The sequence below is a fragment of the Pseudophryne corroboree genome, chromosome 1 (assembly GCF_028390025.1).
Source record: "Pseudophryne corroboree isolate aPseCor3 chromosome 1, aPseCor3.hap2, whole genome shotgun sequence".
Classification (NCBI taxonomy): domain Eukaryota; kingdom Metazoa; phylum Chordata; class Amphibia; order Anura; family Myobatrachidae; genus Pseudophryne; species Pseudophryne corroboree.
Window position 1 is genome coordinate 846,108,190 of NC_086444.1, and position 26,876 is coordinate 846,135,065.

Here is a 26,876-nt window from a genome sequence, read left to right on the forward strand (position 1 = left end):
ATATTTCAACAGGGTGCTTGTACACCGCACAATATCCCGGGTTGCTGCTCCTTCACAAGCAATAACCCCAGATATTAATGGCAATGTAAAAGGTATATCAGGTTCTCTTTCTCTGTGCAAATCCTCAGGATCTGTACAAGGATTAGAGCATTCAGGGCCTGATTCAGGTTTGTTAGTAATGCAAAAAAGCACACAACTGGGCAAAACCATGCTGCACTGCAGGTGGGGAAGATGTAACATGTGCATGAGAGAGTAGCTAAAACTGTGGCTGGGCATGCTGGGATATGTAGTTTCACAACATCTGGTGAGCCACAGGTTGGCCAGACCTAGTATAGTGTATGCCCACCTTCACCCTTATACCCCTACACCACCACTAAATGCCGGTTATTGCCGTGATGGCTCGGTGTAAACGGATTCACTAGGCTTTAGTTACCCAGGAATTCAACACGGCTAGCTTGCAGTTTTGGCCACGGGAAGGACCCGGGTCGCTGTGCAGTGTAAACGGGTTAGCCGGGTCGAGGCTACCCGGGACCCGTTTACTGCATAGAGAAGAGGCGGGTTTGACCCAGGGCCAGATTAAGGGAGGGGCAAAAGGGGCGGTCATCCCGGGCCCACCACACATTTGGGGCCCCCACAGCCAGGAGTGTAGTAGTCGCCACCCTCCCGTCGGCTCAGCTCTGCTGTTCATTAACAGCACCACCGAGGAGGTGTTCCTTGCACAGCATTTCATAGTCTCGCGGGATATCAGTGCAGCATCCCGCAAGACTATTAAATGCTGTGCGAGGAACATCTACTCGGCGGCGCTGTTAATGAACAGCTGAGCCGCCGGTAGGCGGGAGACTACTACACTCCTGGGTGTGGGGGCCCTGACTCCGGCATCTGCTGCACCGCCGGACGGACAGGTAGCGTGCGAGCATATGTGTGTGTGTGTTGTGTGCAGCATGGGTGTATGTGTGTGTGTTGTGTGCAGCATGGGTGTATGTGTGTTGTGTGCAGCATGGGTGTGTGTGTGTAAGGGGGGGGGGCTCAGGGGTCTGTCATCAATTGTAGTGGGGGCCCCCACAACTTGCTTAGCCGGGGGCCCCCACCATGCTTAATCCGGCCCTGCCCAGGTCACCTTTAGTGTGAATGTATACAACCTGGATTTTTAGAATAGATCCAGGTTGGAAGAAAAGTGTCTGATTGGCTGTCGGCTAGCCGCTAATGGCTATAACATAACCAAGCTTAGTTTAGACACACATTACACAGCAGACTCTGGAAATGCTGTATACTTACAGGAAGTTCACATATGAGAAGGGCAGATCAGAAATGGAGGTATGGTAATACTTGCTGATAACTGGGTATGGAAGGGGGAATGTGAGTGGGAGCATCTTAGTAGTAAAAAAAAAACAATGACCTAGCAAGTAGCATAGCTTTAAAGCAAAATGTATTTAAGTAGGAAATAAAACCACAAATTTGCCATTATCAAACATCAAAGGATGAATAAATTACATGAAAGCGCCCCCTTTAAATACACACCAAATTCCAGGGCAGACCAACTTGGTTCAGTGTGAACTCATCTGACCAGGGAATTTCCCAGGTTTTTGGTGTAGTGTGAATGGGGAGACCCAAGAAATTCACAGGTAGATAGACCTGGGTCATAACCCTGTATTTCCCAGGTCTTATGTCTGAAAGGGGTATGATTGGGGTATATAGTTTATAATAAATGATGGGTTTTCCATGCAGGACATAATAAATGCAACTTTGAAAAGCGGCCACTTAGTAAATATAGCACATTTTATTGTACTGTTCTTGCAAATTCTCATGATTTACAACACATTGCAACTATATTTCTATTCCATTTGTCATCATTAAGGGTAGAGAGCATAAAGCGTGATACATCTCCACGTGATACGGTGTTGGTAATTGGGTACCCCTTTTCATTTGGAACAAAATATCCTTCATGAGTCAATATTTCTTTCTCTGCAGAAGAGAGTACAAAACATTATTAGCTGGTTCTAACTATGTACTAGGGTGGGATGTTATGGTGCCTGAGTTTGGCAGCCATGTGTGATGCCAGACCAAACTCATACTTTTTTTAAAGGGGCAATCACTTACAATGCAAAACCATGCCTTGTAAGCCATTGCCCGTCGAATTCATGCGGCATAACTTCCCACCCCTATATTTTGACAACAAGTAGCAGGGCCGTAGTAACAATGGGGCGGATGGAGCTGCAGCTCCAGGCCCCCCATTGAAAACAGGCCCACAGGATCCCCTGTAGCTCAAATAGTGCTGACAGAAAAAAAACAACTTTTTTTTCTGTCATCACCAATAGTATTCTCCCGTTCGATTCGAGTCCAGTCACTGCCAGGCAAGCCTCAGCTTATTATGCCCTCCGTCTCAACCGACCAACAGATGAACACACAGTCGCCTCCCACCCCGCGCTGTCAGCTGAAGTTCGTATCTAGTAGGGAAACAAGCTCCGCCCCCATGCCACGGTAAGCTCCGCCCCTGATTGCGATAAGCTGCACCCCGGGTCCGTTTGCTGCTGTTCCCTTGATTTCCGAAAGTACCTCATCTGAAGCTGAGTCATTGGACCATCATAAGATCCGGCCCCTTGTCCTCCCACTGCAGTGCTGAGGTACTGTACAAAAAAAGTACTACTCTGGCTGTATTGTGAACTTGAAGAGGGGTAAGAGGCATGTACTGTACTCCTATGCCCAGTCTCACGCTGCGGATCTGTGTCCTCATCAAAAATCACAGTGTTAAAAGTTCTATATATTTATATGTAGTGTGTGTGTGTGTGTGTGTGTGTGTGTGTGTGTGTGTGTGTGTGTGTGTGTAAAAAAAATGTGTGTGTGTATATATATATATATATATATAAATTAGTAAACAAATGTCCATAGTGCCTATACAGTATGTTTTAGCTGTTGGTTGCATATCTTCCCTAATGCCTTCACATTTAAAAAAAAAACCACTGGCCATACTCTCTCCCTACCATTTGTGTGTCTCACCACCATCTTATTTAAATGAAGACGGGCTATACTGTGTGGAGTAGTGTGAATAAGTGACTGTGTGACACAATGTGTATAATGGCTCAACTGTGATGTAATGTGACTAATGGACGCTACTGTGCTGTGTAATGTGAGTAACGTTCGCCTCTGTGTGGTGTAATGTGACTAACGGACACCTCTGTGTGGTGTAATGTGAGTAACGGATGCCTCTGTGTGGTGTAATGTGATAACGTATGCCTCTGTGTGGTGTAGTGTAAGTAACGGACGCCTCTGTGTGGTGTAATGTGAGTAACGGACACCTCTGTGTGGTGTAACGTGAGTAATGGACTCCTGTATGTTGTAACGTGATTAACGGATGCCTCTGTGTGGTGCAATGTTCTGTAAGTAACGGATACCTCTGTGTGGTGCAATGTTCTGTAAGTAACGGATGCCTCTGTGTGGTGCAATGTTCTGTAAGTAACGGACGCCTCTGTGGGGTGTAACATGACTAACGGACACCTCCGTGGGGTAACATAAGTAATGGACGCTTTTGTGTGGTGTAATGTGAGTAACGGATGCCTTTATGTGGTGTAGTGTAAGCAGCGGATGCCTCTGTGGTATAATGTACTGTAAGTAACGGATGCTGCTGTGTGGTGTAATGTGAGTAACGGACGCCTCTGTGTGGTGTAATGTGAGTAACGGACGCCTCTGTGTGGTGTAATGTGAGTAACGGACGCCTCTGTGTGATGTAATGTGAGTAACACACGCCTCTGTGTGATGTAATGTGAGTAACGCACACCTCTGTGTAGTTTAATGTGACTAACGGATGCCTCTGTGTGGTGTAATGTGAGTAACGGATGCCTCTGTGTGGTGTAATGTAAGTAACGGGCGCCTCTGTTCTGTGTAATGTGAGTAACGGACGCCTCTGTGTGATGTAATGTGAGTAACACACGCCTCTGTGTGATGTAATGTGAGTAACACGATTGTGTGATGTAATGTGAGTAACGCACACCTCTGTGTAGTGTAATGTGACTAACGGATGCCTCTGTGTGGTGTAATGTGAGTAACGGATGCCTCTGTGGTGTAATGTAAGTAACGGACGCCTCTGTTCTGTGTACTGTGAGTAACGGACGCCTCTGTGTGATGTAATGTGAGTAACACACGCCTCTGCGTGATGTAATGTGAGTAACACACCTCTGTGTAGAGTAATGTGACTAACAGACGCCTCTGTGTGGTGTACTGTAAGTAATGGATGCCTCTGTGTGGTGTACTGTGACTAACGGACGACTGTGTGTGGTATAATGTGAATAACGGACGGCTCTGTGTGGTGTAATGTACTGTAAGTAACGGACACCTCTGTGTGGTGTAATGTGAATAACGGACGCATCTGTGTGGTGCAATGTGACTGACGCTACTGTGCTGTGTAATGTGAATAATGAACTGTACTGTGTGGTGTGGTGTGACTAATGGACACTACTGTGGTTGACTGAAGGCGCAGGGGGCCGTTGAGAGAGATTGGCCCGGGATAACACATCCCCTGCCCCCCCCCCCCTCCCCTCTTAATCCATCTCTGCTGCAAAGGCACACAATAGGCCCTTCATAAATTGCAGCTCCAGGCCCATGTGGGCATTAATCTGGCACTGACAAGTAGTATAATAGTCTGTTTATTAGGGTGCAGTTAGCTTCTTAAGAAAGGAAGATCACATGCAAGGTGGTCTTTGCTTGGCAAAGTGTGTTGGTACTATACTACCAGGGAGTACTGCAAGAAACTGCAACTTCCCAGGCATCACAAGTAGAAGAGTTTAATCCAGAAAGATTAATAGTTAATTTTTAGGACCAATTATTATTTGCAAGCTAATTTATTTAATAGATAAAAGCACAAATTACATTGAAGACTCCAAAATGCCATTCAAACCCCTGCTTGAAAGTAACAATATGATTGTGTATAATCCTCTTTATAAGCAGGCTTAATATAGAAACAATACTTTCAAATTTTTCACAAAATAACCTAATACTCATTCTTATTGGGAGCGTCCCGTTAAGAAAAATGTGAACCTAAGCTAGATACACACTGGACAGATGTTTCAGAAATAATCCACAATGTATTTATATTTTTATTCTTCTGACATTAAATCTAGAAAACAACCAATTTCCAGTGTATAAATGGTCATTATATATGAACGAAGAATTGGCCCTGGGTACTGTGTACCAGGGGCGGATTGGGATGGAAAACCAGCCCGGGAAATATCTGGAAGCAGCCCTAGTGGGGGCGGGGTCTGAGGGGGTGTGGTTGGCTAAGGGGGCAGTACCCCCTTGATAGGACTTGATTCTGAGTTGGACTCGGTTGTGGAATCCTTGCATCTTTTGCTGTTTGTGACCTTATGTTAATGCTGCTCCACTGCCCTTCCATGGTGTACATCCGTGCATCTGAATGTGCATGGACTGAGGTGCCCACTTTCACCCCACTGAAACTTTCACTGGCCGTATGCTGGGTGCAGATCATCCTCTAATGTGAGCAATACACCATCTTTATAATTAACCACTTTCAGCTACATGCCCATTCTACATCACATCTGCGTCTGATAAGCCAACCTCCTGTAATCACCTAGGAATGCCCAACACATTCATTGTACCCTTTTATGTGCGTCTGTAACTGTACTGTGGCTCTGTGTAAACACCATCAAGAGCATTCGCAGTACAACCTAGACGCAAAAAACATTGCACAAGAAAGAAAGAAGAACACATTGGCACCCGACAGGAACAAATAAAACACATTGGACCAGGCTTGTCTGCAGTACTTGCTCCAAGAGTGAGTGATTGGCTGGGGGATTACTGATAGTCTAGAAGGCTGGTGGGGTGTGGTGTGGGCAGGGGTGTAGTAGATGTTCCTGAGGCCTTGGGGGTAGAACGGATAGTATATGTACCTGGGCTGTATGTCTGGAAGGCTAGTGGGGGGGGGGTCTTAGGGCCCAGTGGCCCAATACACTGCTGTATATACAGTTTGCATACATAAATAGGTGTAGATATCTATATATTTAGAGACAGAGAAAATGTGATTTTAATATACTTTTCAAAAAAATTAATAACATATAAGTTATTATGAATCGAACCAGGTCAGCAAACCAAAATATCCAATGCAAACTGTATCTACAAATATATAACAACGATTACAAATAATTGTCACATGAATGTACCAGCACTATCGTACAGCTGAATTCAATTTCTTATCGGACCAATGTTATGAGTGACTGTATTGGTCATCAATAAAAAAATAATTTTTCTCATTGTCAGTAGTCAGGACAGGCTTTGGGTCTCGTACTATATGTGATCAGGTACAGCAAACAGCAGCTAATAATCCACCAAAAATAATGAATGCTTCCAATGTAATTGCTATTAACTATCCATGAAGGCATGTGTGCAATAGTGATTAGTTGGTCCCTGCCCCTGCCCTCTTACGTCCCAGGATGGGACCTTTCAACTATGCACTTGCAGAGCTTGCAGACAGTGTTCACCTTACACCCACCCCTTGCTATCCAATCAGATTGTTCCCCAGATGATCCTTATCTCCCAGCACACTGTCTGCAGGCAATGTTGGGAGAAGTAAATAACCCCTACAGTGCCAGGCTACTGGCTAGCTACAGCAGCCTTATGTATGCCTAGTACAGGTATTTCTGTGTGTGCATGCAGGGTTCTGCTGTTACACGTGTGTTGGGAGTCCTCATCCCTATGGATTGTGTCAGTGCACCTGCTATATAGTACTGTATCAGTTCCAATGCTCCTAACCCTGGCCATAGGAAGGGCAGTAAACAGTTAACAGCAAGGAGCTGCAGGACGGGAGATGATTAGGGAGAAGGCTGGACACACCTCGGGGCTGCTCTGTGTGGAACGGACGCTCTGCATCAGTTCTCAGTGAGGAAGTAGATGACATGGACAGTGAATAACAGTACCTGACACTTATGAGCGAGCAGTCCACCTCTGACCACCCTGGCAGCATTTTCCAGCCACAGCTCCTGCACAGCAAAAGGCAGTGGAAACAGAAGTGATCCGGCGGCAAGGACGTACATGCCACTTGTTCCCACTGAGACCTAGCACTGCTGCTGCTAGAGCCCAGCAGCCGCCTACAGTGCCCTTCATGCTAAGCCGCCCACTACTCCCGGCAAACGGCACCAGGAAGTCGCTAGGTAATGCAGATGATAGCGTCCGGGTTGTGTTCCAGCAGCTGGAACACATCCCGGATGCGCGGCAGCAAGAGCTGGCAGCCACTGTCAGTGTCAGCCAGCCCGCAGATAAACACATGGAACCGGCCAACCGGGTACTTCACCGGTACCCCGGTGGGCCAATCCGCCCCTGCTGTGTACACACTGGGCAATAATCAGACCAAGCAGCTGAGAACTGGCGGTTCAGCGTCCCTGTTGTACAGTGTGTATTCAGCTTTATTGTTGGTTTTAAAGATGGTTATTTTGGGCCTTCCCTGGTGGCGCTTTTATGCTTCCAGCCTTATCTGGAGTAAATCCAAAATTCTGTCTTGGGGACCTTGCTGCTTCCAAAAGACCTTGCAGTCAATGGCTCCTCTGCATGGGATTGTTCAAAGTACCACAGTGAAAGAAGTGAAAATAAACCTCTTCTGAAGCAGTCTTGTTTTCTTCCAGTAACTAATAAAGTAAAGAAGCCTTTTGTGGGTTGTTTGTGCCCAATCCCAGAGAGGTGGGAATGTCACAGCTCACTGGACCTCCAGATTGTTGGGTCCGGTGACAGTAGTTCTCCCTTGATTGCAGCCCGCTGACTCCCCTCCTTACAGCATACCTGGTGCTGGTCAGCAATAACCATACTTACCTACTCTCCCGGAAGCTGCGGGAGGCTCCCGTTTTTTGGGGTAGCCCCCCGCACCCCCGGAAGAGTGGGCAGGTCTCCCGCATCCTGCTCGCACCCTAGTGATGTGAGCAGGATGGATAGATAACCTCCCCCGGGTCCGTCGGGTGGAGAAGGGGTTAAAATGACGCAAATCGCGTCATTTTAGCCCCCGCATCGGGAAATGCCGCGATTTGCTGGGGCTTAGTGATGTCACAGTCCGGCCCCGCCCCCCGAAGGCACCTGCAGCGTCTCCTCTCCGGGCTTCTCCCGGAGAGGAGAAATACAATGTAGGTAAGTATGGCAATAACCCTCCACCGCCATAGTACCAGAGGTTCTGGCTTTTATCATGGCAGCTGCTGTGGGGCTGCCTGGTGTCTACTCACCTCTGGCTCTGCTACAAGTGGCTGTGGCTTCCATAAGGATGCACGTGATGCTCTGTTCAAGATTTAAAGGCACAGGTGCACCAAAAGTGTGACCTCATGCTGCCCCCCCCCCCCCCCCCATTTGAATTTATCCCTAGGGGGTGCTATCACTGACAACGTAAACAGGTATCATGCATGTAGTTAGAGTAGGTCTATTCTGCATTTCTCTTACGTCCTAGAAGATGCTAGTGTCCACATTACTACCATCGGGTATAGACGGGTCCACTAGGAGTCATTGGCACTTTAAGAGTTTTGAGAGTGTGGCCTGACTCCTCCCTCTATGCCCCTCCTACCAGACTCAGTTTAGAAAATGTGCCCGGAGGAGCCGGTCATAGCTAGGGGAGCTCTACAGAAGTTTATTTTACTGTTTATTATTTTACAGGGAGGCTGCTGGCAACAGCCTCCCTGCATCGTGGGACTAAGGGGGGGATTAGTGTCCGCCATGCGGGGTCTGAGCCACTATCTCCGCTAACAGAACACTGAGCTTCTGAGAGGATAGAACGTTCCCCGCCACAGGGGATCACTCACCCCGGCAGCATGCTGCCACCCCCTTACAGAGCCAGAAAATCAGTGGCGAGTGAGTCACTAGCAAGCGGGGAGCCTGTGTGAAGATGGCGGCAACAGGGTATGGAGCGCAGTACTAACTGCACTCCGGGGCTCAGCAGTACATAGTGCGGCGCTGTGAGGGGCGCCCTGAGCCAGTGCCTACACCCTACACTGACCTCTCAAGCCTGTCAGGGTCCCGGGATCGCTGCCAGCACAATTCCTCAGGCCAGTATAATCTCCAGAAAAGCGGGAAGACAGCGCCATTAAGGGAGTGGAGCTTCCCCTCAGAGCGGACCCAGCAGCGTTCAGCGCCACTTTCTTGCCTAGATAAACGTCAGTGAAGAGCAGTCCCTCCACAGCAACTCCAGCTATCTCTTACGGTACCAGGGGGTTGTAGAAGGGGGGCGGGGGAGGCTGTGTAAAGACTGTGTAACCTATTAAGGTGCACAGTCAGCGCCGTTTGGGCTCTCCCTATACCATTGAAAGCGCTGTGTGTGGGTTGGCTCCAATCTCTGTGTCTCTCTTGCCATTCTTGGGGGTGAAACTCTGTCTAGTTTCCCCTGTGTGTGTGTGTGGAGTGTCTGTGGTCTCCATTTAGCTATGTCCAGGGACTATGTGTCATGTGCTGCAGAGGATATGTCCTCTCATTCCATGTAATCAGGATTGCACTGTTTTAGCGCAGATACCAGAAAGGGAGCCTGAATGGTTATCCTCTATCAAATCTATGATAACTCAGATCTCTACTAGGGTTGCACAGAATGAATCTGCAACTCAGGCTTTACAGAACTCTGTGGCAGTTTGGTCCAGTTCTGTTTCCTCAGGGCCCCCCTCTGTTGGTTCCCACAAACGTGCTCTTGCCCAGATTATGCAAGATGACACGGATACCGATTCTGACATGGCAGACGGTGATGGGGATGTGCTGCGGGGGGCCCGCATCTCTTGCAAAAGGGGTGCAGTTGATGATAGAGGCTATCAGGGATGTGTTGAATATTGCTGATATAACACCTGAGCAGGTTGAGGAGGCTTACTTCACTGACAATAAGAAAGCCTCGCTAACCTTCCCTGCGTCCAAAGAATTAAATGCTATATTTGAAAAAGCGCGTGAAAACCCGGAGAAAAAATTCCAGATCCCTAGAAGGGTTCTGGTTGCTTTCCCCTTCCCTGAGGAGGATAGGGGAAAAATGTGAAAACCCACCCATAGTGGACGCGTCTGTATTCAGACTCTCGAAAAAGGTGGTTTTACCTGTCCCAGGATCTACCGCCTTAAAGAGCTGGCTGATCGCAAAATTTATGCTATGTACGCTCAAGTCCATATACACGGCTTCAGGGGCGATACTACGTCCTACTATTGCCTATGCATGGATTTCCAAAGCTATTGTAAAGTGGTCAGGCACATTACTTGAGGATTTGGATACAATGGATAAAAGTGACGTTGAATTGTTTTTACATAACATTCAGGATTCTGCATGCTTTATAGTGGAATCCATGAAGGACCTGGGTTCAATGGCTGCAGGAATATCTTCCATGTCGGTCTCAGCTCGTCGAGGATTGTGGCTGCGCCAGTGGTCTGCCGACACGGAATCCAGGAGAGGTGTGGAGACCCTACCCTTCACAGGTCAGGCTCTCTTTGGGGAAGCGTTATATGCATGGATCTCCACGGCTACACCTGCCACGAAGAAACCGTTTTCTTCAGCTGCATCACAGTCCTTTCGAGTTGCTAAAACAATAAAGGCCAAACCGTCCAACACCTTTAGAGGAGGTCGACGAAAATCCAAGAAACTTGCTGCTGCAGGTTCCCAGGAACAGAAGCCTGCTTCAGGTACGCCAAAGTCCTCAGCATGATGGTGGACCGCGCGTCCTGGAAGTAGGGCCGGTGGGGGCGAGACTCAGACATTTCTGGGTGTCGTCCGGCCTGGATCCCTGGGTACAAGATATTGTGTCCCAGGGATACCGGCTGGAATTTAAGGATCTCCCTCCTCACCGGTTCTTCAAATCAGGCTTGCCAGCTTTGCCGACAGACAGAGCTACTCTACTGGGAGCCATCCAGAAGTTGGACGAGGCACAGGTTATTGTACCAGTTCCTCCCCAGATGCAACACAAAGGTTACTATTCAAACCTTTTCGTGGTGCTGAAACCAGATGGTTCGGTCAGTCCATTCTGAACTTAAAATCACTAAACCTCTTTCTGAGGGAGTTCAAGTTCAAAATGGAGTCTCTAAGGGTGGTGATGTCAGGTCTGGAGGAGGGGGAATTCCTGGTATCCCTGAATATCAAGGATGTATACCTCCACATTCTGATTTGGCAGCCGCATCAGGCTTACAGTATCTCCGATTCGCACTGTTGGATTGTGATTTTCAATTCCAGGCCCTGCCATTCGACCTCTCCACAGCACCGAGGGTGTTCACCAAGGTGATGGCGGAAATTATGGTTCTCCTTCGCAGACAGGGGGTGAACATAATTCCATATCTGGACGATCTGCTGATAAAGGCATCGTCCAAGGAGGAGCTGTTACAGTCCATAGCTCTCACGACCCACCAACTTCTCAAGGAACATGGTTGGATCCTGAATCTTCCAAAATCACATTTGGAACCAACCAGGAGGTTGTCCTTTCTGGGAATGATACTCGACACAGAAGTGCAGAGGGTGTTTCTTCCAGAGGAAAAAGCGTTGATGATACAAACAATTGTCCGGGATGTCCTGAAGCCAGCCCGGGTGTCGGTTCATCAGTGCATTTGCCTTCTGGGGAAGATGGTGGCCTCTTACGAGGCTCTGCAGTACGGGAGGTATCATGCTCGGTCCTTCCAACTGGATCTCCTGGACAAATGGTCGGGATCTCATCTACACATGCACCAGAGAATACGTCTGTCACCAAAGGCCAGGCTCTCACTCCTCTGGTGGCTGCAATTACCTCACCTTCTGGAAGGCTGCAGGTTCGGGATTCAGGTTCCATAAAGGTCCAGATTTCGGCCATATCCATTTTCTTCCAGAAACAGTTGGCTGCCCTCCCTGAGGTTCAGACCTATTTGAAGGGAGTTCTGCACATCCAGCCTCCCTTTGTGCTGCCTCTGGCACCCTGGGAACTTAACGTGGTGTTGCAGTTCCTCCAGTCGGACTGGTTTGAGCCTCTACAGGAGGTTGAGGTCAAGTTTCTCACGTAGAAGGCTATCACTTTGTTGGCCTTGGCTTCTGCTAGACGTGTGTCGGAGCTGGGGGCTTTGTCATGTAAAAGCCCCTACTTGATTTTCCATGAAGATAGAGCTGAGCTACGGACACGTCCGCAGTTCCTTCCGAAGGTTGTGTCGGCATTTCATATCAACCAACCTATTGTGGTGCCAGTTGTTACTGACTCCTCAGTTTCATCAAAGTCCTTGGATGTTGTAAGGGCTCTGAAAATCTATGTGAAGAGGACTGCTTGTCACAGAAAATCGGACTCTCTGTTTGTCCTGTATGATCCCAAGAAACTTGGGTGTCCTGCTCCTAAGCAGACAATCTCTCACTGGATCAGGTTCACTATCCAGCATGCATATTCTATGGCAGGATTGCCGTGTCCTACATCTGTTAAGGCCCACTTTACTCGTAAGGTGGGTTCGTCCTGGGCGGCTGCCGGGGGGGTCTCGGCTTTACAGCTTTGCCGAGCGGCTACTTGGTCTGGGTCAAACACGTTTGCACAGTTCTACAAGTTTGATACTTTGGCCTCTAAAGACCTCCGCTCTCCCTCCCGTTCTGGGAGCTTTGATACATCCCCATGGTACTAATGTGGATGCCAGCATTCTCTAGGACGTAAGAAAAAAAAGGATTTTAACTACCTACCGGTAAATCCTTTTCTCGTAGTCCGTAGAGGATGCAGGGCGCCTGCCCAGCGCTTTGTGATCCTGCAGTGGTTACTTAGTTCAGTACTGCTTAGTTCTTGGTTAAGTACTGTTTTGTTTCTTGGTAAGTAATATTGTTCAGCCGTTGCTGATGTTTCAAGCTAGTTAGCTTGGGTTGCCTTGTGTGTGAGCTGGTGTGAATCTCGCCACTATCTGTATAAAATCCTTCTCTCAAAGATGTCCGTCTCCTCGGGCACAGTTTCTAGTCTGAGTCTGGTAGGAGGGGCATAGAGGGAGGAGCCAGCCCACAGTCTCAAACTCTTAAAGTGCCAATGGCTCCTAGTGGACCCGTCTATACCCCATGCTACTAAAGTGGATCCCAGCATCCTCTAAGGAATACGAGAAAAGAATTTACCGGTAGGTAATTAAAATCCTATTTCTCTTACGTCCTAGAGGATGCTGGGGACTCCGTAAGGACCATGGGGAATAGACGGGCTCCACAGGAGACATGGGCACTAAAAAGAACTTTAGATATGGGTGTGCACTGGCTCCTCCCTCTATGCCCCTCCTCCAGACCTCAGTTTGATACTGTGCCCAGAGGAGACTGGGTGCATTACAGGGAGCTCTCCTGAGTTTCCTAAAAGAAAGTATTTTGTTAGGTTTTTTTATTTTCAGGGAGCCTGCTGGCAACAGGCTCCCTGCATCGAGGGACTGAGGAGAGAGAAGCAGACCTACTTAAATGCTAGGCTCTGCTTCTTAGGCTACTGGACACCATTAGCTCCAGAGGGAGTCGAAATGCAGGTCTCTCCTCGCTGTTCGTCCCGGAGCCGCGCCGCCGTCCTCACAGAGCCGGAAGATAGAAGCCGGGTGAGTATAAGAAGACTTCAGATCTTCACTGAGGTAACGCGCAGCGGTAACGCTGCGTGCCATTGCTCCCACACAGAACACACACGGCAGGCACTGATGGGTGCAGGGCGCAAGGGGGGCGCCCTGGTCAGCAATTTACACCTCTCGGACTGGTAAAAATAGATATATTGGCTCTGTGGGCTGTATATGAGTATCCCCCGCCAGTTTTTGAATAGATTCGAGCGGGACCGAAGCCCGCCGCTGAGGGGGCGGAGCTTGACCCCTCAGCACTAACCAGCGCCATTTTCTCCACAGCACACGGTAAGAAGCTGGCTCCCCGGACTCTCCCCTGCTGAACGGTAACAGAGGGTTTTAAAGAAGGGCGGGGGCACATAATTTGGCATAAATCAATATATATATAAAAAGCGCTATCTATCTCGGATTTTTTTTTTTTCAAAGTAATTGGCGCTGGGTGTGTGCTGGCATACTCTGTCTCTCCTAAGGGCCTTGTGGGGGAACTGTCTCCAGATTACAGATTTCCCTGAGTGTGTGGGGTGTCGGTACGCGAGTGTCGGCATGTCTGAAGCGGAAGGCTCGTCTAGGGAGGAGGTAGAGCAAATGAGTGTGGTCTCTCCGTCGGCAACGCCGACACCTGACTGGTTGGATATGTGGAATGTTTTAAATGCAAATGTGAATTTATTGCACAAAAGATTGGACAAAGCAGAGTCCAGGGAATGTACAGGGAGTCTAGCCCTGCCTTTTACTAAGTCGCAGGAACCTTCTGGGTCTCAAAAGCGCCCACTATCCCAAGTAGTAGACACAGATACCGACACGGATTCTGACTCCAGTGTCGACTATGATGATGCGAAGTTGCTGCCAAAATTGGCTAAAAGTATTCATTATATGATTATTGCAATAAAAGAGGTGTTGCATATCACAGATGACCCCTCTGTCCCTGACACGAGGGTGCGCATGTATAAGGAAAAGAAACCTGAGGTAACCTTTCCCCCATCTCATGAGCTAAACGAGTTATTTGAAAAGGCTTGGGAAACTCCAGACAAAAAACTGCAGATTCCCAAAAGGATTCTTATGGCGTATCCTTTCCCGGCTAAAGACAGGATACGGTGGGAATCCTCCCCAAGGGTGGACAAAGCGTTGACACGCTTATCCAAAAAGGTAGCGCTACCATCTCAAGATACCGCAACCCTCAAGGATCCTGCTGATCGCAGGCAGGAGACTACCTTGAAGTCAATTTACACACATACTGGTACGTTACTCAGACCGGCGATAGCGTCGGCTTGGTTTTGTAGCGCTGTAGCAGCGTGGACAGATACCTTATCTGCTGATATAGATACGCTGGATAAGGAAACCATTTTATTGACCCTGGGTCATATTAAGGATGCTGTCCTATATATGAGAGATGCTCAGAGAGACGTTGGCCTACTGGGTTCAAGAGCCAACGCTATGGCGATTTCTGCTAGACGAGCCCTATGGACCCGACAATGGACGGGTGATGCCGACTCGAAAAGGCATATGGAGGTTTTGCCTTACAAGGGTGAGGAATTGTTTGGGGAAGGTCTCACAGACCTAGTTTCCACAGCTACTGCAGGTAAATCAACTTTTTTGCCTTATGTTTCCTCACAGCCTAAGAAAACGCCACATTATCAGATGCAGTCCTTTCGGTTGCATAAACCCAAGAGAGTACGGGGATCTTCCTTTCTTGCCAGAGGTAAGGGCAGGGGGAAAAAGTTGCCAACTACAGCTAGTTCCCAGGAGCAGAAGTCCTCCCCGGCCTCTACAAAATCCACCGCATGACGCTGGGGCTCCGCTGAGGGAGTCCGCCCCAGTGGGGGCACGTCTTCGACTTTTCAGCCACGTCTGGGTTCACTCACAGGTGGATCCCTGGGCAATAGAAATTGTTTCCCAGGGTTACAAGCTGGAATTCGAAGAGGTGCCTCCTCGCCGGTTTTTCAAATCGGCCCTACCGACTTCTTCCCCGGAGAGGGAGATAGTTTTAAATGCAATTCAAAAATTGTGTCTTCAACAAGTGGTGGTCAAAGTTCCCCTGCTTCAGCAGGGGATGGGGTATTACTCAACCCTGTTTGTGGTCCCGAAACCGGACGGTTCGGTCAGACCCATTTTAAATTTAAAATCCTTAAACCTATACTTAAAGGTTCAAGATGGAATCGCTCAGAGCGGTCATCGCCAGCCTGCAAGGGGGGGATTATATGGTGTCCCTGGACATAAAGGATGCATACCTTCATTTCCCCATATATCCGCCTCATCAGGCGTTCCTGAGATTTGCTGTACAGGATTGTCATTACCAATTTCAGACGTTGCCGTTTGGGCTTTCCACGGCCAAGGATTTTCACCAAGGTAATGGCGGAAATGATGGTGCTGCTGCGCATGCAGGGTGTCACAATTATCCCTTACTTGGACGATCTCCTAATAAAAGCGAGATCAAGAGAGCAGTTGCTGAACAGCGTATCACTTTCGCTGAGGGTGTTGCAGCAGCACGGCTGGATTCTCAATATCCCGAAGTCACAATTGGTTCCGACGAACGTTTGCCTTTCCTAGGCATGATTCTGGAAACACACCAGAAAAGGGTTTATCTCCCGATGGAAAAGGCCCAAGAACTCATGAATTTGGTCAGGGACCTCTTGAAGCCAAAAAGGGTGTCGGTACATCACTGCACTCGAGTTCTGGGAAAGATGGTGGCGTCTTACGAGGCCATTCCTTTCGGCAGGTTCCATGCGAGGACTTTTCAGTGGGACCTTCTGGACAAGTGGTCCGGGTCACTTCTACAGATTCATCAGATGATCAGCCTGTCCCCCAGGGCCAGGGTATCTCTCCTGTGGTGGCTGCAGAGTTCTCACCTTCTAGAGGGTCGCAGGTTCGGCATTCAGGACTGGGTTCTGGTAACCACGGACGCAAGCCTCCGAGGTTGGGGAGCAGTCACGCAGGGAAGAAACTTCCAAGGTCTCTGGTCAAGCCAGGAGGCTTGTCTACACATCAACGTACTGGAATTAAGGGCCATATACAACGGCCTTCGTCAAGCGGAGAATTTGCTTCACGACCTACCGGTTCTGATTCAGTCAGACATCACCGCAGTGGCTCATGTAAACCGTCAAGGCGGAACAAGGAGCAGAGTGGCAATGGCAGAAGCCACCAGGATTCTTTGCTGGGCGGAATGTCATGTAAGCGCTCTGACAGCAGTCTTCATTCTGGGAGTGGACAACTGGGAAGCGGACTTCCTCAGCAGACACGATCTACATCCAGGAGAGTGGGGACTTCATCAGGAAGTCTTCACAGAGATTGCAAGTCAGTGGGGACTGCCTCAGATAGACATGATGGCGTCACGCCTCAACAAGAAACTACCGAGGTATTGCGCCAGGTCAAGGGATCCTCAGGCGGTAGCAGTGGACGTCCTGGTGACACCGTGGGTGTTCCAGTCGGTCTATGTGTTTCCTCCTCTTCCTCTCATCTCCAAGATATTGAGAATTATAAGACGAAGAAGAGTACAGACAATTCTCATTGTTCCAGATTCGCCTCGAAGGGCCTGGTATCCGGATCTGCAGGAGAGGCTCACAGAAGATCCGTGGCCTCTTCCTCTCAGAGAGGACCTGTTACAACAGGGGCCCTGTCTGTTCCAAGACTTACCGCGGCTTCGTTTGACGGCATGGCGGTTGAACGCCGGATCCTAGCGGAAAAGGGCATTCCGGATGAGGTCATTCCTACTCTGATAAAGCCTAGGAAGGACGTGACAGCAAAACATTATCACCATATATGGCGAAAGTATGTATCTTGGTGTGAGTCCAGGAATGCTCCTCCGGAAGAATTCCATCTGGGCCGTTTCCTTCACTTCCTACAGACTGGAGTGAATTTGGGCCTAAAATTAGGCTCCATTAAGGTTCAGATTTCGTCCCTATCTATTTTCTTTCAGAAGGAATTGGCTTCTCTCCCAGCAGTACAGATTTTTGTGAAGGGAGTGCTGCATATCCAGCCTCATTTTGTACCTCCAGTGGCACCCTGGGACCTTAACGTGGTGTTGCGGTTCCTTAAGTCTCACTGGTTTGAACCAGTTAAAACGGTGGAATTAAAGTATCTCACTTGGAAAGTGGTCATGTTGTTGGCCTTGGCATCGGCAAGGCGAGTGTCGGAGTTGGCGGCTTTATCTCACAAAAGCCCCTATCTGATTTTCCATGTGGATAGAGTGGAGTTGCGGACTCGTCCTCAATTTTTGCCAAAGGTGGTTTCATCTTTTCATATGAACCAACCTATTGTGGTGCCTGTGGCTACGCGGGACTTGGAGGATTCCGAGTCCCTTGATGTGGTCAGGGCATTGAAAATTTATGTGGCCAGAACGGCTCGGGTTAGAAAAACAGAGGCACTGTTTGTCCTGTATGCAGCCAACAAGGTTGGCGCTCCTGCTTCGAAGCAGACTATTGCTCGCTGGATCTGTAACACGATTCAGCAGGCTCATTCTACGGCTGGATTGCCATTACCAAATTCGGTAAAGGTCCATTCCACTAGGAAGGTGGGCTCTTCTTTGGCGGCTACCCGAGGTGTCTCGGCATTACAGCTGTGCCGAGCTGCTACTTGGTCGGGTTCAAACACCTTTGCAAAGTTCTACAAGTTTGATACCCTGGCTGATGAGGACCTCATGTTTTCTCAATCGGTGCTGCAGAGTCATCCGCACTCTCCCGCCCATTTTGGAGCTTTGGTATAATCCCCATGGTCCTTACGGAGTCTCCAGCATCCTCTAGGACGCAAGAGAAAATAAGATTTTAAACCTACCGGTAAATCTTTTTCTCCTAGTCCGTAGAGGATGCTGGGCGCCCGTCCCAGTGCGGACTACATCTGCAGGACTTGTATATAGTTTTTGCTTACATAAGGGTTATGTTACAGTTTTGATCAGTCTCGGGCTGATGCTATTTTGTTTCATACTGTTAACTGGTTCGTATATTCCAGGTTATATGGTGTGGGCTGGTATGAATCTTGCCCTTAGATTAACAAAAATCCTTTCCTCGTACTGTCCGTCTCCTCTGGGCACAGTTTCTCTAACTGAGGTCTAGAGGAGGGGCATAGAGGGAGGAGCCAGTGCACACCCATATCTAAAGTTCTTTTTAGTGCCCATGTCTCCTGCAGAGCCGTCTATTCCCCATGGTCCTTACGGAGTCCCCATCATCCTCTACGGACTAGGAGAATAAGATTTACCGGTAGGTTTAAAATCTTATTTTTTAGAGATGAGCATCATATGGTTGCTCTGGTTTAATAACTGGAAGGGTGGACAGATTTTAAACTGCCCTCTGTCTCTGGGAACAAGGCTTTTCCATCCTCTATTGTGTAGTTTATTTAACATGTCTAATATTGCTCGATAGTTATCCAGCAATTAATTTTAATATTATTTGTACCTTGTAAAGTAATGTCATACCATGCATACCTGTTGCAGGTTTGTTCTGAAGTCCTGGTGGTCTTACAACAGTCCAATTAAGATCAGAACATTCTTTTTCCAGGTATTTTTCCATCTCAAACATGTTTGTAAGCACACTTTTGATTATAGGTATGAGTAGTTTGCGCACAAGGAATGAAGCATTCTGTGCTGAGCTAGCTGTAAAGAAAAAAGACAATTGTTTATATAGAGTGTATGTAATAAAAATGCTATCACTTGTATTGTACATTTTTCACCTAAAATTCATAAAGTAATAGATTTAGGCCCAGATTTATCAAGTCTTGAAGAGTGATAAATAGCACAGTAATAAAATGCCAGCCAATCAGCTGCTAACTGCCATGTTACAGGCTGTATTTGAAAAATGACAGGAGCTGATTGGTTGGTACTTAATCTCCATGCAATTTAGCTTAAAGGCTTGATAAGTCTAGGGCTTAATGCTTATTTTTCACTTTACAGGACATATGGGGCTAGATGTAATAGGGTGCGATTTGTAGGTGTCTAAAAAATCGCACCAAATCGCACGTTTGTAATGTGCAATTTTTTACTAAAAATTGCAAATGTAATAGGGTGCGAATATTAAGATTAAAACGAAATGAGCATGAGATTATTGCCGTTTTAGTAAAGGAAACATGCGATTTTTAGTAATAAAAAAGTGGTTTTTAGGTGGTTTTTATTACTTAGAAGCATGCACAGATCAGTGAGATCCGTTCATGCTTCTGTATGGAACAGAAAAGAAAGTGTTAACAATTAAAAAAAAAACGACATACAGGTCCCCCCAAAAAGCATAATCAACCCTGGGCTCTTTGAGTCGTTCCTGGTTGCAAAAATACGGGGCAAAAATTAATTGGTGTTCCCCCGTATATATTACCAACCAGTTCCGGGCTCCTGGACCTGTCCTGGTTCCAAAAATATGGGGCACAGAAGAAGTAGAGGTTCCCCATATTTTTCAAATTAACACCGGGCTCCACTAGCCAGGGAGGTCATGCAGCAGCCGGGGGACACTTTTATGCAGGTCCCTGCGGCCACAGCATCACTCCCCTCAACTAGTCACCCCTGGCCAGGGTTACCTGGTGGAGTGGGGACCCCTTAAATAAAGGGGTCCCCCACTCCAGGCACCCAAGGGCCAGGGATGAAGCCCCGGGCTGTCCCCTCCATCAGTGGGCTGTGGATGGAGGGCTGATAGCCGTGAAAGTGTTAAAACAAATATTGTCTGTTGCTGTGGAACTACAAGTCCTAGCAAGCCTTCCCCGCATGCTGGTACTTGGAGAACCACAAGTGCCAGCATGCAGGGAATTAAAGGCCACACTGGTACCTGTAGTTCCACAACATAAGAAATACTCCAAAAAAGACAAAACACACACACACACACACACCGTGATAGTACAAGTTTATTAGCACACATTTACACACTCACACATACTTACCTACATCCCACGCCGTTATTCTTGTCCCCTTGTCCAAGCGGAATCCTTTAGGGTACCTGTTTTGTTTTTAAATATACTCACAAGTAATCCTGTGTAGATCTGTCCTCTTCGATCCATGTAGGCATCCCAGGGGTTAAAATAAAAAAATGCATTGACCCGAAACAACGAACATGTGGAAGTGTATGTGTAAACATACACTTCTACTACGCGAATGAGGACCCTCTACCAATAGTATTATTACTAGAGGGTGACACCAGCCAATCAGGGGCCGCTGCAGCTTCCTGATTGGCTCTATGTTGCTAGGGTACAGCCAATAGCGGCTTCCCCAGTCTAATGCTCCATTCATTACTAGGCTGTGTGACGCTTAATTGATGTAACCGCAAGGGTCAGCATTAATTGACCTTGTAGTTTGTGGGGAAACCACAAGGTCAATTTTGAAAGGCAATGCATGCTGCTATGGGGCCCAGAGCTGAGAGGGGCCACCTTCCCTGTCACAATTACATGTGCTATGCTATATACATTTTTCACCATTGGGTGATTCATAGGGGCCCTTACAACCTTTTGCCTTGTGGCCTGCAATAAATCCAGGTAAGCCCCTGAACCTGCTCATTGTAATGTGGTATAAAATTAAATGGAGGGAATTTTATTGTTACATAATATGAACACTGTAATATGGCACAATATGAAGTGGAGGCACTAAAGTGTGGCATAATATGAACTGGGGCATTGTTATGTGGCACAATATGAAGTGGAGGCACTATATATAGTGTGGTATAATATGAACTGGGGCATTGTTATGTGGCACAATATGAAGTGGAGGCACTATAATGTGGTATAATATGAACTGGGGCATTGTTATGTGGCACAATATGAAGTGGAGGCACTATAGTGTGGTATAATATGAACTGGGGCATTGTTATGTGGCACAATATGAAGTGGAGGCACTATAGTGTGGTATAATATGAACTGGGAGCACTGTAATGTGGCATAATAAGAACTACGGAAACCATGGGGGTAATTCATATCTGATCGCTGGGCTGCGTTTTTTGCTGCCCTGCGATCAGATAGTCGCCGCCAACAGGGGGAGAGGAAAATCGCTGTGCAAGTGTGCAATCGCTTCTGTTGCAGAGCTGCACAAAAATCAGTTTGTGCAGTCTCTATGCAGCCCAGGACTTACTTATCCTGTGCAATAGAATGCTGCTGATCGAGGCCGGAGCTGATGTCAGACACCCACCCTGAAAACGCTTGAGCCTGCCTGCGTTTTTCCACACTCCCTGAAAACGATCAGTTGCCACCCACAAACGACCTCTTCCTGTCAATCTCCTTGCGAATGTCCGTGCACAATCCTGTCGCTGACCAGTGATCCCCGTTGCCGCCGTGCGACACGCCAGTGCAGTGCATGCGCAGTTCGGATCTGATCGCCCGCTGCGCGAAAACGTGTGTTGCATAATGTGTACAGGCAGCCCTATAATGTAACAAATCCCCCCCCCCCCCAGAAGTGCAAAAGCATCGTACAGCAGCGATGCTTTTGCACTTGAGGAGTAACTCCCGGCCAGCGTAGCTCCTGCGGCTTGCCGGTAGAATCTCTTTGCTGCCCAGGTCGCAGTGGCTGCGTGTGACATCACGCAGCCACCGCGGCCCGCCCACCCAACGATCTGGCCACGCCTGCGTTGGCCGGAACGTGCCCCCTAAGCGGCAGCTTAACACCGCCATCCAGCCCACTCCCGTCCAGCGATCGCCTCTGCCTGTTAATCAGGCAGACGCGATCGGTAGGCAACGACGGCCTTCAGCCATCTGGCATGCGCCGGCGCACCACGGCGCCAGTGCATGCGCAGTACTGACCCGATCGCACTGCTGCGATAAACTGCAGCGTGTACGATCAGGTCAGGATGACCCCCATTGACCTCTTGGCTGCTGAGCTTTTTCTCACCCCTTAACTGCACCTATTTTGGTACTTTTTGGCTGGTCAAATTTCAACATCAAAATCAGTATATTATTATTTTATTCAGTACCAAAGACAAATTATCTTTTTATTTTTATTTTTTTACTTTACTTTCCAGAAAACTTAGAATTAAAAAATAATTAAAAATAATACCATTATTTTGTTTATAATTCATCACGATAAATAAATCTACCCATAACGGCATTATTTATAACTGATTTTGCAAGAAAGAGAACTAATTGCAAATGTGCTTTCTCATATGTCCTAGAGGATGCTGGGATCCACTTCATGACCATGGGGTATAGACGGTTCCGCAGGAGCCATGGGCACTTTAAGACTTTTCAAGGGTGTGAACTGGCTCCTCCCTCTATGCCCCTCCTCCAGACCTCAGTTATAGGAACTGTGCCCAGGGAGACAGACATTTTGAGGAAAGGATTTACTTTTATACTAATGGTGAGGTTCATACCAGCTCACACCTCAACCATGCCGCACAACATGGCATTCAACATAACACACGCCAACAGGCATGAATCATTTACAGCAACATGCTAAAAACAAATGTAACACACTTGTTTAACTAACTGAACAAAACTGCAGGTAAAGTACGCACTGGGTCGGGCGCCCAGCATCCTCTACGGACTAGGAGAAAAGGATTTACCGGTAGGTATTGAAATTCTGTTTTTGTGATCCTTGCTTCAGAATTATTCCACCTTTCCAAAACAGAAAACAGCTAGATTCTGCCTATAGGTTTTCATAGTAAAATCTACACTTGAAGATGCTAATTCAATTGTTTTGCTACTTTTAATTAAACTCATAAATTGTGAAAAGATAATATGGTAGTGTGATGTTAGTGTATTAGAATGCTTAATATTTGTAGACACTCCCTTACTAATCTGTGTAAGCCTGCATCTTCAGTGATGGTCCCTGGGACCAGGGGGATGCTGGGAAGTGGGTTGTGCAGTGTGCCTGGAGTTGGTGAGGCAATAAACAGCACAGCAGTGAACTCACATGTCTCTGTGTCCTGATGACTGGATTTACAAACGTATGAACAAAACATGGTGTCAGAAGAAGTTTAACTTGGACTGCTAGTGCACTCAGAGTGTGAAAGAATCTTGCAGAAGTCTGTGGATGTGATACCCTGTGTCTGCAAAGCCTGCTGTGTGCTCCTATCTTCAAACAGTGAGTAACCATGGATAAACTAGCTCCTCCAACCGGCATGCTGATGTCTGGTAACTTGTCTGAAAACTGGAAAAGATTTAAGCAAAGGTTTAATATATATCTTGCTGCATGTGGAGCTGATTCAGAGTCTGACCAAACGAAGGCACCCATTTTCCTCCATGTGATAGGAGAGGATGTGCTGGACATTTATAATAGTTTTCAGTTTGATGAGGGGCAGAATATGGTGCTATCTTCTATAATGCAAAAGTTTGAAGATTACTTTGTGCCAAGGAAAAATGTGACATATGAAAGATATAAGTTTTTCACATGTGATCAGAAGTCTGTAGATGGATTTGATCAGTATGTTACAGAGCTGCAATCACTCAGTAAAACCTGTGAGTTTGGTGATTTAAAGGATTCACTGATTAGAGATCGTATTGTCTGTGGAATACCTGATAATGGACTCTCAGAGAGATTGCTGAGAGAGCAAGACCTAACACTAGAAAAGGCAGTGACTATGTGTAGATCTGCAGAAATAACTAGATTTCAAACCAAAAAGTTACACAAGGAAGCTGATGTGCATGTAGTGCAGAAAACAGAGCCATGCAAACCTCCATTCTCAAGAATGAAGCAGTCTAAGCCACAGTCTAATAAGGAAATGTGTAGTAGATGTGGAAATGCTCACAATCCTAAAATGTGCCCTGCTTATGGTAAAACCTGCATGAAATGTGGTAGACTTAATCACATTGCCAAATGCTGTAAAATTAAAAGTAAAACAACCAAAGTGCATGCTGTTAAACAAACAGATGAATTCTTTGTGGATTGCATTGAACTCTGCAGTGCAGATAAGAAAGAATGGATTGTCCCGTTAACTGTGAACGAGATTGTCATTCCCTTTAAGCTTGATACTGGTGCGCAGGTGAATTTAAAATCATTTCAAGACTATAAGACTTTTAGAGTAAAACCTAAAATTCACCCAGCCAAAGTGAAAGTTACAGGGTACACTGGGGAGGAAATTTCTGTGAAAGGTACATGCTTAGTGACACTGAAATATAAGGGACAACAGTTTAAAACATCTCTACTGATTGTGGATAAAAATGTGCAACCAATTCTAGGATTAAGTTCCTGTGAGAAACTAAGCTTGCTAAAGAAAGTTTTTATGGTGACTTCACAAGTAGAAGATGACTGCAAATCGATGTTTACAGAATACAGAGACTTGTTTGAAGGTCTAGGTTGTTTGCCTGGAGAGCATAAAATAAATATAGACACGCAAGTTTCTTCAGTGATACACCCCTGTAGAAAAGTGCCGTTTGCGCTGAGAGAAAAACTGAAACAAGAGTTAAATCGCATGGAAGCCTTGGGTGTGATACAGAAAGTTGATGAGCCTACTGAATGGGTAAGCTCCTTAGTAATTGTTGAAAAGAAAAATGGACAACTCCGAATATGTCTAGACCCCAGAGATTTAAACAAAGCTATTAAACGAGAACATTTCAAACTACCAACCAGAGATGAAATCATGTTGCAATTTGTGGGAGCAAAATGGTTCAGTAAATTGGACGCATCTTCAGGATTCTGGCAAATGAAGCTAGATGAGGCCAGCTCAAAGCTTTGTACATTTAATACACCAGAAGGTCGATACAGATTTCTTCGACTACCATATGGAATATTGTCTGCTCCAGAAGTATATCACAAAAAGATACACATGATTTTTGAACATATTCCAGGTGTTAAAACAATGATGGATGACATTATTGTCTGGGGATCTACAAAGGAACATGATTCTAGATTGAGACAAGTAATGGAACTTGTCATGAAAGTGAATCTAAAGCTAAACAAGGACAAATGAGAATTTGGTGTGAATACACTTACCTTTATGGGCGACGTGGTCTCGGATCAAGGTGTAAAACCAGACCCAAGGAAAATATCGGCCATAGTGAACATGGAACGTCCTAACAACAAAGACGACGTCAGAAGATTCCTAGAAATGATTACTTACTTAGGAAAAGTTTATTTCTCAACTCTCTGAACGAACAGCCTCTCTTAGATGGTTGTTGGACAAAGATAACGAGTGGATGTGGTCACATGAACAAGAAGAAAGTTGGCAAAACTTGAAACAGATCATTACAGAGCAACCAGTGCTAAAATTCTTTGATCCTGCAAAAAGAATAAGAATTTCAGCAGATGCTTCACAATTTGGCCTAGGCTCAGTGCTGTTACAAGAACATGAGGATACATGGCAACCAGTAATCTATGCATCAAGAGCGCTGACAAGTGCTGAAACAAGGTATGCTCAGATAGAAAAAGAACTTCTAGCGATCACATATGCATGTGAGCGATTTCATCAGTTTGTGTATGGTCAAACATTTACAGTGGAAACTGACCACAAGCCATTGATAGCTATCATGACTAAATCATTACATGACTGTCCCATGAGAATTCAACGAATGCTTATCAGACTACAGAAATATGATGTACACTTGCTGTACTGTCCCGGCAAATACATGTACACTTTCTCGTGCTGTGGACAAAAGTGAAGGTTCCAAAAGTCTGATGGATGAAGAGATAGAAGCCTATGTTAATTTGATCGTAGCTTCTCTACCAGTGTCTCTTGCAAGACAAGAACAGATTAGGAAAGAAACTGAGACAGATGACACAATGAAAGTGTTGAAAGATATCATTCTGAAAGGTTGGCCAGCAGAAAAACATGCGTGCCCACTGTCTATCCATGATTATTGGATGTACCGCAGTGACCTTACAATTGTCGATGGTATTATTTACAAAGGCAATAGGTTTGTCATACCTGCACGACTAAGAAAAACTATGCTGTGCAAGATACATGAAGGCCACTTAGAAGAAGAAAAATGTAAGCGGAGAGCGCGTGAAGTTATGTATTGGCCAAGAATGAACCAAGACATAGCAAAGACTACAGCTACATGTGAATTATGTCTTTCGTATAGACCGAAACAACAAGTCGAGCCACTGAGTCCTCACGCAGTGCCAGAGAGACCGTACCAGAAAGTTGGCGCAGATTTGTTTGATTGTAATGGGAAAACGTACATTGTTGTGACTGATTATTACTCTAACTACCATGAGGTGAAGACACTACATACAACTACTAGTAAAGCCGTAATCAATTGCATGAAGTCAATCATTGCAAGGCATGGTGTTCCTATGGAAGTGTTCACTGACAATGGTCCTCAGTTTTCCAGTGCTGAATTTAGACAATTTGCTGATGAGTGGGAATTTGTCCATACTACGTCAAGTCCCCACTATCCACGCTCAAATGGGTTGGTGGAAAGTTCAGTAAAAACTGTAGAGTCTCATGAAAAAAGCTCAAGAAGCTAAAGAAGATTTCTACAAAAGTCTTTTAATCTACCGCAGTACACCTTTACAGAATGGACTTTCTCCTGCACAAATGCTGATGGGAAGGAGGATTAGAGCAAATCTCCCGATA

General features: G+C 46.7%; 1 protein-coding gene across 2 annotated transcripts in view; it reads right to left on the bottom strand.

Annotated features, from left to right (window-relative positions):
* Nucleotides 1–1,755: 1,755 nt before the first annotated feature.
* Nucleotides 1,756–26,876, bottom strand: part of LOC134912656 (uncharacterized) — a 54,785-nt gene continuing 29,664 nt past the window's right edge. For both annotated transcript variants that reach the window (XM_063919929.1, XM_063919928.1), the window contains exons 4-5: nucleotides 18,890–19,057; nucleotides 1,756–1,962 (exon numbers count right to left, since the gene is read on the bottom strand). In XM_063919929.1, coding sequence (XP_063775999.1) covers nucleotides 1,802–1,962; nucleotides 18,890–19,057 — 329 coding nt within the window. In that variant the 3' untranslated portion in view covers nucleotides 1,756–1,801. The remainder of the gene's footprint in view (nucleotides 1,963–18,889; nucleotides 19,058–26,876) is intronic.